Genomic DNA, 12062 nt, shown 5'->3' with positions numbered 1-12062 from the left:
ATACACTGCAATCCTTCCGATTTCACTGGGTAGGTAGTAGATTGCAACTAACTTCCTCTAGGCAGAACTGCAGGTTTTTCAGAGACTGCAAGACCTTTAGAATCAAAGAATTTCAAAACTGAAATGCATTACAGTGGCAATGAAACTGAGCTGAGTCAGAAAGTACAACAAGGAAATAAACAACTACCTCACTTTTAGAAGACATCTGAAGACAGCACTGTTTAGGGAAGTTTTTACTGTTTGATGTTTGATGTTTTATTGCTTTATTATTATTATTATTATTATTATTATTATTATTATTCTGTTGGGAGCCACCCAGAGTGGCTGGGGAAACCCAGCCAAATGGCCGGGGTATAAATTATTAGTATTATTATTACTATTACTATTATTCTCTACCATGAACTCATAAGGTGGGCTTAAGCTAAGCACCTGACCTCAGCCTTAAGTCTCCATCAGTAACATAATATTGGTTTCCTATACAGAAATATTAAAGGAACAAGGTATTCTGTGCATCTTCAACACAGAAAATGTTGTTAAGATTTCTACTGTTCCTATTATTGCTGGTTATTGCATACACAGGGCATAAGATAGTATGTGATGTTTTGGTGACATAGTATACTTTCAGAAACACAGTCAGGTGTCACAAGTCTCCTTGAATTCAAAATGACTCACATTTGAGCAGACATGATTAAGACTGTGCTGCTATTCTGTTCAAATAATCCCATTTAATTCCATGTCCTGATAGTGCCATGAAATAAAGGAGTGCTTTTACTGACTTCGCAGACTGTTAAATCTACCACTGTTATCTGATTATAGCAAATCCTGCCATTGTCCACCAGAACTGCCATTTGTGGTTATATATATATACTTTTATACAGAGATTTAGATTGGATATGGAGATGCAGCCACCTTGGTTGTTTCCTAAAGTACTTTATTGGCAGTCAAAGTGTGTCTGGATTTCAGGCACTTGAAAGTAAAGGAGAACCAGCATAGTGAAACAGAGAGAGTGCTGGAATGCTCAGAAAATGCGGGTTGAGATATCTTCTTGGCCTTGAAGTCCACCAGATGACTGTAGACCAATCACCTTTCTGAGCCAAATCTACCTCACAAGGTTGTTGTGTCAACATAAAATGATGCTTCCCTAAGCTCTTTGAAAAAGGGATGCGGGTGGCGCTGTGGGTTAAACCACAGAGCCTAGGATTTGCCGATCAGAAGGTCGGCGGTTCTAATCCCCGCGACGGGGTGAGCTCCCGTCACTCAGTCCCTGCTCCTGTCAACCTAGCAGTTCGAAAGCACATCAAAGTGCAAGTAGATAAATAGGTACCGCTCCAGCAGGAAGGTAAGCAGTGTTTCCATGCACTGCTCTGATTCGCCAGAAGCAGCTTAGTCATGCTGGCCACATGACCTGGAAGCTGTACGCCGGCTCCCTCGGCCAAAAAAACGAGATGAGCCGCAATCCCAGAGTCGGTCACAACTGGACCTATTGGTCAGGGGTCCCTTTACCTTTAAGCTCTTTGAAGGAAGCACAAGATGAAAGCATGTCTTTCAGGAGGTCAGAGTGAATGCCCCCCCCCCAAACAGTTTTCTACCCTGACACTGCCTAGGCTGAGAGCTATTGAGCTGTGCCATTGTAAAAACCATCACATGCCATCAACGCATTCTCTAAACTTCTATGGACAAAAGCTTGCAAATGGGAGATGCCATAAAGAAATAATGTTTCACCTGATCTCTCTAATTCTGTGCCACCAACGCTGGTCGAGCCAGAGAATAACCCTGATGGATCTCACCAAAGGTCTATCTTGCCCAGCATCCTGCTCCCCACAGAGGCCAATCAGATGCCTTCAGGAAGTCCACAAGCAGGGCATGATGTCAAAAGCCCTTGCCTGCTGCTGTTCACCACCCAGTGGAATTCAGAGATATGCTACCTCTGGTCCTAGCCAGTGAGACTAGCACCATCTCCTTCATATATTTGCCTAATCCCCTTATAAGAAACACCTGCTTTGTCCATTTGGCATATGAGAATGCCTAAGCCTTTGAATACTGGGTGCCTAACTACAATGCAGAGTGCCTAAGATTGATTCTTTTCCATCTGACAAAGTGGGGTTGTGTCTATGAAATAATTTGTTGCTGTTTAGTCGTTTAGTCGTGTCCAACTCTTCGTGACCCCATGGACCAGAGCACGCCAGACACTCCTGTCTTCCACTGCCTCCCGCAGTTTGGTCAAACTCATGCTGGTAGCTTCGAGAACGCTATCCAACCATCTCATCCTCTGTCGTCCCCTTCTCCTTGTGCCCTCCATCTTTCCCTACATCAGGGTCTCTTCCAGGGAGTCGAGTCTTCTCATGAGGTGGCCAAAGTATTGGAGCCTCAGCTTCAGGATCTGTCCTTCCAGTGAGCACTCAGGGCTGATTTCCTTCAGAATGGATCGGTTTGATCTTCTTGCAGTCCATGGGACTCTCAAGAGTCTCCTCCAGCACCATAATTCAAAAGCATCAATTCTTTGGCGATCAGCCTTCTTTATGGTCCAGCTCTCACTTCCATACATCACTACTGGGAAAACCATAGGTTTAACTATACGGACCTTTGTTGGCAAAGTGATGTCTCTGCTTTTTAAGATGCTGTCTAGGTTTGTCATTGCTTTTCTCCAAAGAAGCAGGCGTCTTTTAATTTCGTATCTGATTTTTTTTATTGTTGTTAGTCGCCCTGAGCCCGGCTTCGGCTGGGGAGGGCGGGATATAAATGTATTTATTTACTTATTTATTTATTTATTTATTTATTATTATTGCTGCAAGAGACTAACCCATCTGGATTCCCACCCCACTTTTTCCCAATTAAGCATAGTAGTGAGCAACTGGGTTGAAGATGGCCAGTGTTTGCTATCATTCTGCTATGTTTCCCCACATCTTCCAAGGATATATGATGGGTGGATGGGGCAGAGCTTAAGTTGACGAATGAGGCTGCTGTTGGTCTTTATGTTTCCTATCCCTGAATTTGCAGGGCATAGCCCCATTTTGCTAATGGATAAATGATTTTGCTAGGATAAATGATTTCCTCCTGCAGTAGCAAAGCATCTGTTTCGTTTGCAGGAGGTCACAGCTTCAATCCCTGGCATCTCAGGGTAGGGCTGAGAATGCTCCCTGTCTAAAATCCCAGAGAGCAGCTGCCAGTCAGTGTAGGCTAGAAGGACCAGTGGTCTAATTCAGTGGGGAAAAAGCCAACTTCCTCTGTTCCTATGTACAGTCATACCTTGGGTTACAGATGCTTCAGGTTGTGTTTTTTCGGGTTACGGACTCGTCGAAACCCGGAAGTACTGGAACGGGTTACTTCCAGGTTTCGGCGATCACGCATGCGCAGAAGTGCCGAATCGCAACTGCACATACGCAGACGTGGCGCTGCAGGTTGCGAACACTGCTGGTTGCAAACATGCCTCCCGCACGGATCACATTCGCAACCCGAGTGTCCACTGTACAGCACAAGCCTAGATGCATCGAATTAGAAGTCTCATTGCTTTCCGTAGCACTTACTCCAAAGAAAATGGGCACAGACAGGGTTGTGGCTTTCTTTCTGCCTCTTATCCATACTCTTCCCCCAAAGCCTTTCCTTGGAGGAATTGTCTTTTGGATCATTCCTCATCTGTCTTGTCCACCCCCATTTCCTTTCAGTTTTGTCAGCATCTTTCTTCAAAATCCATCTAGCCGACACACAAGTGGACACAGCAATTTAATAAGAGAGCCTGGGGAAGGGCGGGGGACAGAATGATAGGCCCCAGGGCTGTGATAATATGCTTTTCTTAGTACATCCTGAAGAGGTTTAGGCCTTTTAAGTCACAGCACACACAGCTGAGTCATGTTCAGTTTTGTTATCCATTACAACTCATCAGGGGCTCTTTAGTCAAGGTATATTAACCAATTTCCCTCCGTATATTACTGTACCTGGGCCTTTTTTCCTCTGAGTTAGAGGCTGTCCTCATTGAGTTCTCTTTTATTATCAGCCCACTTCTAAGCATCAAGATCATTCTGAGCATCTGTTATCTTAATACATCCCGGGCACATCCTGCTTTTGCAGCACCCACTACAGTACGAGTACAAAGGGCCAACATGGATACAATGGGGATGCTCGGCTGTGCATGGTAACCTTTTCCCACATTTCCCTGCTCTGCAGTTGTTGATGTGCTCCCTGGAAGAAGAGGAGAGCTGTTGGCTCATCCTCATAGGACCCACTCCCCAATGTTATGCAGCTGGCACTGACTCTGGATTTCTGGGTTTTGCAAGAAGATTAAAAAAATAATAATCACAGGGTTGATGTGAATGATTTCTGGGCTGGAGTGGGTGCCGATGTTGATTTTTTTCTTTCTGTCTGATGATTAATGGATGAGAGTATTGTTCTGTTCCTTGTTGTGAGCATGCTGCCAAATGTTTTCTATCAATTTTATGAGGGATGGGGGCTGCTTTGTTGCTGTTTTCAATAAATTGTATAGAATATTAATGTTTTATATAAGTACCCCCCCATGTAAGTTGCTTGGAGACTGTTTGGGCGACAAGTGACTAATAAGTTCAACTGTCTATCATCTATCTATCTATCTATCTATCTATCTATCTATCTATCATCTATCTATCATCTATCTATCTATCTATCTATCTATCTATCTATCTATCTATCATCTATTATTTATTTATAGGTCTTCACTGGAGCAGCCACCAAATCTCAACCTTAAGCTAGATAGATGATAGAGAGAGTGAATGTGAGAGAGATAATTTTTTTTGGAGCTTTGTATTATGAGCAGCAGCAGCAGCTGTATGGACCTTCACCCCCCCCTCCCCGGTTTCATATTGAGAGGTGATGGCTCTTTGAGACTACTTATGCTTTTAACCAATCCCCTGGTTCTCTTGGTTGCCACATGCCATGTTCTCCATTTGCCACAGAAATTGAATGCACTTGTTTCATAATAGCGGTGTGTTGAAATGTGGCCCTCCAAGCTTCCCTGTTTGGCCCTCAAAACTTTCTCCAGTCCACACTCCTCACTGACCCTCTTTCACACCTCAAGCACTTTTGCCTAGCTGGGATGTGGTCTGTGGAACTCTGGTGATGGCTCTTGCTCGTTTGTTTGAATGGAAGAGACAGAGGGGCATGTTGAGTGCATGTAGAAACAACAGTGTGGTGTAGTGGTTAAGAGCGGTGGACTCGTAATCTGGTGAACCAGGTTTGCTTCCCCGCTCCTCCACATGCAGCTGCTGGGTGACCTTGGGCCAGTCACACTTCCCTGAAGTCTCTCAGCCCCACTCACCTCACAGAGTGTTTGTTGTGGAGGAGGAAGGGAAAGGAGAATGTTAGCCGCTTTGAGACTCCTTCAGGTAGTGATAAAGCAGGATATCAAATCCAAACTCTTCTTCTATTCTACAAAAGCAAAATTAACATGTGTTGCTCTGCTCACTTTTCCCTCCAACTTGGCCCACTATGGCTACGTGGCCCTCAAAAGTCTGTCAGAATGGATTGCAGCCTCCAGGTTGAAAAATGTTCCCCACCACTGTGTTACATGATATATGCAATGACTTAGGAACATAGGAAGCTGCTCTATAGCAGTGTTTCCCAACCCTGGGTCTCCAGCTGCTTTTGGACTACAGTTCCCATCATTCCTGACCACTGGTCTTGCTAGCTAGGGATGATGGGAGTTGTAGTGCAAAAACAGCTGGAGACCCAAGGTTGGGAAACACTGCTCTATAGGATTATCACCATGTTGACTAGCAGGGGCTCAGACAGAGAGATCTTTCCTACTGCCTAATCCTTAACTGAAGATGCCAGGGGTTGACTCTTCTGCATGCAATGCATGCCCCACGCTAATGATCTCTGCTCCTGCTGCAGTAGTTCACAGAATTATTGCGACCACATCCAAGAACAGACATTTTCCTAGCAGTTTAGTAGAGGAAAATATTAAACCATACTTGAAAGTGTCACTCTAGAAAATGAACCCGCCCCCCAATCCTCAATACAGTGTTACCTCAGGTTACAGATCCTTCAGGTTACAGACGCTTCAGGTTACAGACTCCGTTAACCCAGAAATAGTACCTTGGGTTAAGAACTTTGCTTCAGGATGAGAACAGAAATCGCACGGCTGCAGCGGGAGGCCCCATTAGCTAAAGTGGCACCTCAGATTAAGAACAGTTTCAGGTTAAGAATGGACCTCCAGAATGAATTAAGTTCTGAACCCAAGGTACCACTGTACGCTTCTCCAACATTTAGACATAGTTGGTTTCCATGCAGCCTTTAAGATCTCCCAGAAAAAAATTAATGGATTTCAAAATCTAGGACACATTGGGAAAGGGGCAGGAAGTAAATGATCTATAATAATGATGATGATGATGATGATGATGATGATGATGATGATGATGGAGAATGAAGAGTTTAGAGACCAACAGACTGGTTGCAGTGTAGCGTAAGCTCATGCCATGATAAGTGCATAAGAAGCTACTTGATGAATGGATCCTTGGTCTGATCCAGCAAATGTAAGAGCAGCTCTGCTGGATCAGGCCAATGCCCCATATAGTCCAGCATGCAGTTCTCACAGTGCCAATCAGATGCTTATGGGAAGCCCACAAAGTAGGTAAAGATAAAGGTAAAGGGACCCCTGACCATTAGGTCCAGTCGTGGCCGACTCTGGGGTTGCGGCGCTCATCTCGCTTTACTGGCTGAGGGAGCCTGCGTACAGCTTCCGGGTCATGTGGCCAGCATGACTAAGCTGCTTCTGGCGAACCAGAGCAGTGCACGGAAACGCCATTTACCTTCCCGCTGGAGCGGTACCTATTTATCTACTTGCACTTTGACATGCTTTCGAACTGCTAGGTTGGCAGGAGCAGGGACCGAGCAACGGGAGCTCACCCTGTCATGGGGATTCGAACCGCCAACCTTCTGATCAGCAAGTCCTAGGCTCTGTGGTTTAACCCACAGCACCAAGTAGACATGGATGCAAAAGCACTTTCCCCTCCTGTGGTTTCCAGCAACTAGTATTCAGAAATATGCCTCTTACCCCAGATGAGTAGCTGTTGATAGCCTTATCCTCCACTGATTTGTCTAATCCTCTTTATAAATCTGCTAGTCTCTCAATTGCCAGGGGAGAAAAGGCTCTTTATATTATTGCTCATTTCTTTTACTTGCCTGTACCTTTCCAACTACATCCTGAACGCTGCAAACTCCAATATTTGTTCTGGGAGATCTCATAGGACGCGGTGGGGGGAATACATATATAAGCATCAATGGCATCTTAAAAAGTGGACAGACGCGTTGGCGGTGGTAGAAAAGACGTTCATTTCACAGGGATGCAATTTCAAAAAACGTTTTCATATCGCATGTTGCTAGACCACAAGGGAAATGTCTCTTTTTATTAGATTTGCTCACTAGAATTCTATGAACTTGCTGCAAAAAAATAAAAAAATCACGCAACACAAGTTTGTTCACATGGCTAATATCAGAAGGGCATGGAATGTGGCTGTCAGTCTCAGATAGATTCCCATTTGGGAGATAGATGGAGAAAGGGCCTTTCTTTCAAAAGTGATGGAGATTGTTGATGTGTGTCTCCCCCCCCCCCGCCTTATTAGCCTCTTTTCATTGCCTTCTCTCTTCTGTGCATGCACACTGTCATGTAAGCTGGCTTCCAAAACAAGAAGAAGCATTTCTGTTTGAAAGAAAAGAAAGAAAAGAAAAGAAAACGGAGAAGGAGAAGTGGTAAATGGAACAAGGTCTGCAAAGTGGGGTGCACAAAGAAAGTGCTTCATGCAATGTTTGTGTGTGTGGGAGTGGCGGGGAGAGAATATCAATGGCTATTTGCCAAGGAGGTGCATCATTATACTTGAGGCATCTGTCTGCTTCAGAATGCCTGGAGCTGGGAACAACATAAAAGGTATGTTATCAATGCCCACTGCTCTAGGGAGGGCAAGACGTTTACAAAATTCTGAATGGGGTGGGGAGAATGAATAGGAAGAATATTATTCACACACACACACACACACACACACACACTGGGTCATTCAGTAAACGCAGTTGTCAACAGACCCAGGAATAAGGGGAGGAAGTGTTGCTTTTCATTACTTTCTTTCAAAATTGGGATTGGGCCATTCACAGAACATGGGAAGATGCTTAAATCAGACCTAGGCAGATCAGGGTCTGCCTAGCTTCGTATCTGAAGAAGTGTGCATGCACACGAAAGCTCATACCTAGAACAAACTTAGTTGGTCTCTAAAGTGCTACTATTTTTTTATTTTAATTTTTTTAACACACACCCTCAACTGCGTCAGACCAACACAGCTACCTACCTGAATCTAGCTTAATATCATCTACGCTGAATGACAGCAGGATTTCAGACTTAAACATTCATAGCCCTACCTGGATATGCTAGGGATTGAACCCTGCACCTTCTGAATGAAAAGCAGATGTGCTGCCACAGAGCTGTGGCCCTTCCTCAATTCATTCATTAAGGATTATGTATCAATGGGGCTACCAGCCATGGTGGAACTTTCAGGTGCTGGGCATGGTCACAGAGTGGTGGGAGGGACTGTTTCCTTCACATCCCTGCTGTGGGCTTTAAGCGTATCTGGCTGGCTACCGCTGGAAATGGGCAAGATAGGATTTGGGTGTGATCCAGTAAGGCACTTTTTAATAGCTTAAGTGCACCCTGGCTACTTGCCATTTTTAGAGACAGCACACTGGGGCAATTGCACTGCTGGTCTGACTTCATAAGACTTACTGTCCTGTGTGCATTGCTGTAGTGGTTCAGGTAGTGGTATCACACTATAAACCAGCAAACAGAATTTTATAAATAATCCTGCTCTGTCCAGGGCGGTAGTGATGGGATGCAACATCAGCATGCAACATTTTAAAAAATGAAGAAGAATAAATCTCTCACACTATACAATTCTTCACTAGCAAAAACTCAAAGATGCCACCATACCTTTGGCTCACATTCTTCATAAATCACCTTCTATGGTTGCTCTGGATCATGGAAAATTTATTCCGGCCAGGTGAATGAGCAATTGTGTGCAGGGTCTGGCTATCATGTTGCCCAACACAAAAGGAATACCAAAGAAATAACCGGACAAATTCTTTTGATACATCAAAGACCATAGAAACCCTGGGAGTTGACATATCTCGGCAGCGAAGGTGCTCACAATACACCTTTATACTTCTGACTCTCTCCCCCACCTCCTTAACCCAAGGCTTAAGAGTTCTTCAGAACATCAACCATCCCACTCAGGGAAAAAGGATCATGTCACTTAGCCGATACCGTGGAACTCTGCAGAGCCCAGGGCCATCTCCTCTCTCCCCTCCAAAATCGAAAACAATCTTCATTCCTCTTTTTCCTCCCCGTTGTCAGGACCATAAATTTGAAATCACTAAGTGCTGTCCTTAAGGGACAGATCTGAAACAAAAACCCCACCACTATGGTTGATCGCTGAAAAATGTATCATTTAACACAAAGGCATCACACATTCTGGTACGGGAGGGTGCTGGACAAGCGGCAAAGGTGAAATATAAATAATATAACAGTGCATGTTAGATAAATTAGGCAAGTAAGGTCAAAGGGGCGGCTTGTGGGTTTTGTTCGGTTTGGTAATCCTAGCTACTAGCCCTTTAAAGAGGTGTATCACAATTGTACTACATTACTGCAACAAGTATCGAGAAATACAAGTGTCAGACACAAGGCTCTCCATTCACTCCATGCACATGTGGCATCAAAACAAGGGCATATATCCTCTGATAAATCATGCAAATGAAGAAAAACAGAGTCACTTAGTTAAGAAGCACCGGATGCATTCGTGCCTTATAGTGTAGAACTGCAACAAGTTTACCAGCATACTCTCCCCCCCCCCATCCCCACCACCCCTGAGTGCCAACACACACAAAGGCCAGATGCACAGCAGGTTATTTTGTCCAAAAAGAAAAAAGGTCCTACAAAAGACTTTCAAAAGAAATCACCTGCTGAGGATTTAAATGAGACCAGCCAGGGAAGGAGAGGATGACATGGGTGAAGAAATAAATAAACACGGGAGTCACAGTGCGTTCCTTGAATTAATCACATTACACTGTTAAGCAGGTCGTGTTTTCGCCTGGCACAATCAGACACAGCACAGGACACCGAGAGACCCGCGGGTACCAGCAGAGAGGCTCCTTCCCTTGGTAGCAACATACCTTCTCTGCCTTTGCTTTCCTGGCGTTATGGACAAACCTGCGTCCCAGCTTCTTCGCATACCAGATCGAAGCCAGCATCGTAGGCAGCGAGGATTTTTCCCAGACAAACCGACAATAAACTTCCACCGGAGCTCAGAGGCAATAGTGGCAACGGCTCAGGTCTTTTCACTGTTTTGCTACTGCCGCTTTTGTCGGGTCTTTTTCAGTTCTAGTAGCTGACTGTGGTGGGGAGGAGGGGGGAGGAGGAGGGAAGAAGTGAAGGGAGGGGAATAAGGTTCTCGTGTGTGACCAGCAGGCAGGTATATTTACATACTGCCCGCAGGAGGTCTTGGGTGAGGAATCTTTGCATCCAGCTCACATCCAGGCTGCTAAGTGTCTGTCTGCAGTTCTTTAGCAGTGACACCACAAACTACATGTGTGTGAGAGAGAGAGCGCATGAAAGGCGCCGCAGTAAACTAGTGAAGCACAGCACTCACCTCCTGCTTCTCTCGCCTGCTGAAATTTAACTCCTTGCTTCTGTTTCTGAGTTATGCAGCTAAGAATCAGAGCAGCTCAAAGAGAGAGGGGGGGAAACCTCCCGGATATGTCATGTTGCAGTGAGAATGAAGTACATGAAGATTATTTTTTTAATCTTTTCATAGCTTGTCCAGGTCTCAAAGGCCCAGGAGAGTGGTTGTTTAAAGCACAAAACATAACCACGACACTGTCACTTGGCCAAACTCCTGCAAACCAATCCTGCCCAACCTTCCTCCCTACTCGCTAGGGAGACTCAGCTGCTCCCAACTCACTCCCAGTCTCCTAGCTCTCCCCTGGGGAAAACTATTAACACCTATTCCCCCCCAAGCCCATACCCACACATTGGGGTCTAGAGCTACTTGTCGCTCTTCCCAACAATTTTTTTCTTTGTGCTCAGCTTCCAGAATGATTTCCCTGCCAAGCATCCTCTCATTTGCACCTTCAAAAACAGGTGGTGCATGGTCACAAGAGTTTGATATTTTTTCTTTAAAGGTGTGTAAGAGAGGGAGAATGGTGAACACAGGCTAGTATAAGGGGTGGGTGGATCTGGTGGTGTCTTACAGTTTCTCCCCACCCCACCCCCTAATCTTAAGTTCAGTTCTCCACATCAGTCTGTGAAATATAAAATTCACAATTGTTTTAGTGTGAATTTCTTCCATGCAATTTTTCCTAATGTTCTCATCTTTGCAAGCAATTTCCCCGCAATTTAATGCATTTTTAACGTTATTTTCACAAAGGTATGCCTTTTTAAAATGCGAACATTACCCTAGTGTATGCACATTAATGGATAACTGCCTTGCAAAATTCAGAAACCTGCACATTTTGAAGGATGGCTGTGTTTCAGTATGCACATCATTTTCGGAGGGTGTAAATTAGGTAGGTCCACCTTGATGTGCAAACTGAATCAAATTTCTCCCTCAACCCTAACTGAAATATCCAAATTCCCTTGTCAGCTTCACTTCTCCCCTTGCAGACTATCCAGCTTCAGAGAGCAGCCCTTTAAGATAAGAAGAGAATAATCAGAAAGCACTATGGATGTTGACAAGCATCCATTCTATAGCCTCATTCCTTGGGTGCGCAGCTGGACTGGTGATGTGCAATGGGCAACTTCTGGCTCCTCAGGAGCAGGTGCCTGTGGGGGTCCTGGCTTCAGCCCTTACAAGACCTAGTGGCAGCGTTAGGCACAGTGGTCTCCTTATCTCCAGAGGTCAACTTGATGCCCTCATCCCCTGCCAGAAATGTGATGCAGAAGTAGAACTCTGCTGAACCTTCGTAATGGGAGTTGGGGCCAAAGCAAGTGTGACTCCAAAAAAGATGGAGGGGTGGTTATGCATCCTGGAGGCAGTAACCCTCTGAATATAAGTTGCTAG

General features: G+C 44.9%; 1 protein-coding gene across 33 annotated transcripts in view; it reads right to left on the bottom strand.

The window, feature by feature from the left end:
- DLG2 (discs large MAGUK scaffold protein 2) overlaps positions 1-12062 on the bottom strand; it is an 877737-nt gene that overhangs the window by 376235 nt on the left and 489440 nt on the right. Inside the window, exon 1 of one of the 33 annotated variants that reach the window (XM_083609619.1) lies at positions 10177-10586. The exons of 31 other annotated variants lie outside the window; for them this stretch is intronic. In XM_083609619.1, the coding sequence (XP_083465745.1) occupies positions 10177-10254 (78 nt within the window). In that variant the 5' untranslated portion in view covers positions 10255-10586. Of the gene's footprint in view, positions 1-10176; positions 10587-12062 lie in introns of those variants that run through there. One more of the 33 variants, XM_083609623.1, reaches the window with a different exon arrangement.

Source organism: Podarcis filfolensis (genome assembly GCF_964270895.1).
Source record: "Podarcis filfolensis genome assembly, chromosome: 4".
In the NCBI taxonomy this organism is placed as follows: domain Eukaryota; kingdom Metazoa; phylum Chordata; class Lepidosauria; order Squamata; family Lacertidae; genus Podarcis; species Podarcis filfolensis.
Note: the sequence above shows the minus strand (reverse complement) of the source record. Positions and strands in the feature narration are given on the sequence as shown.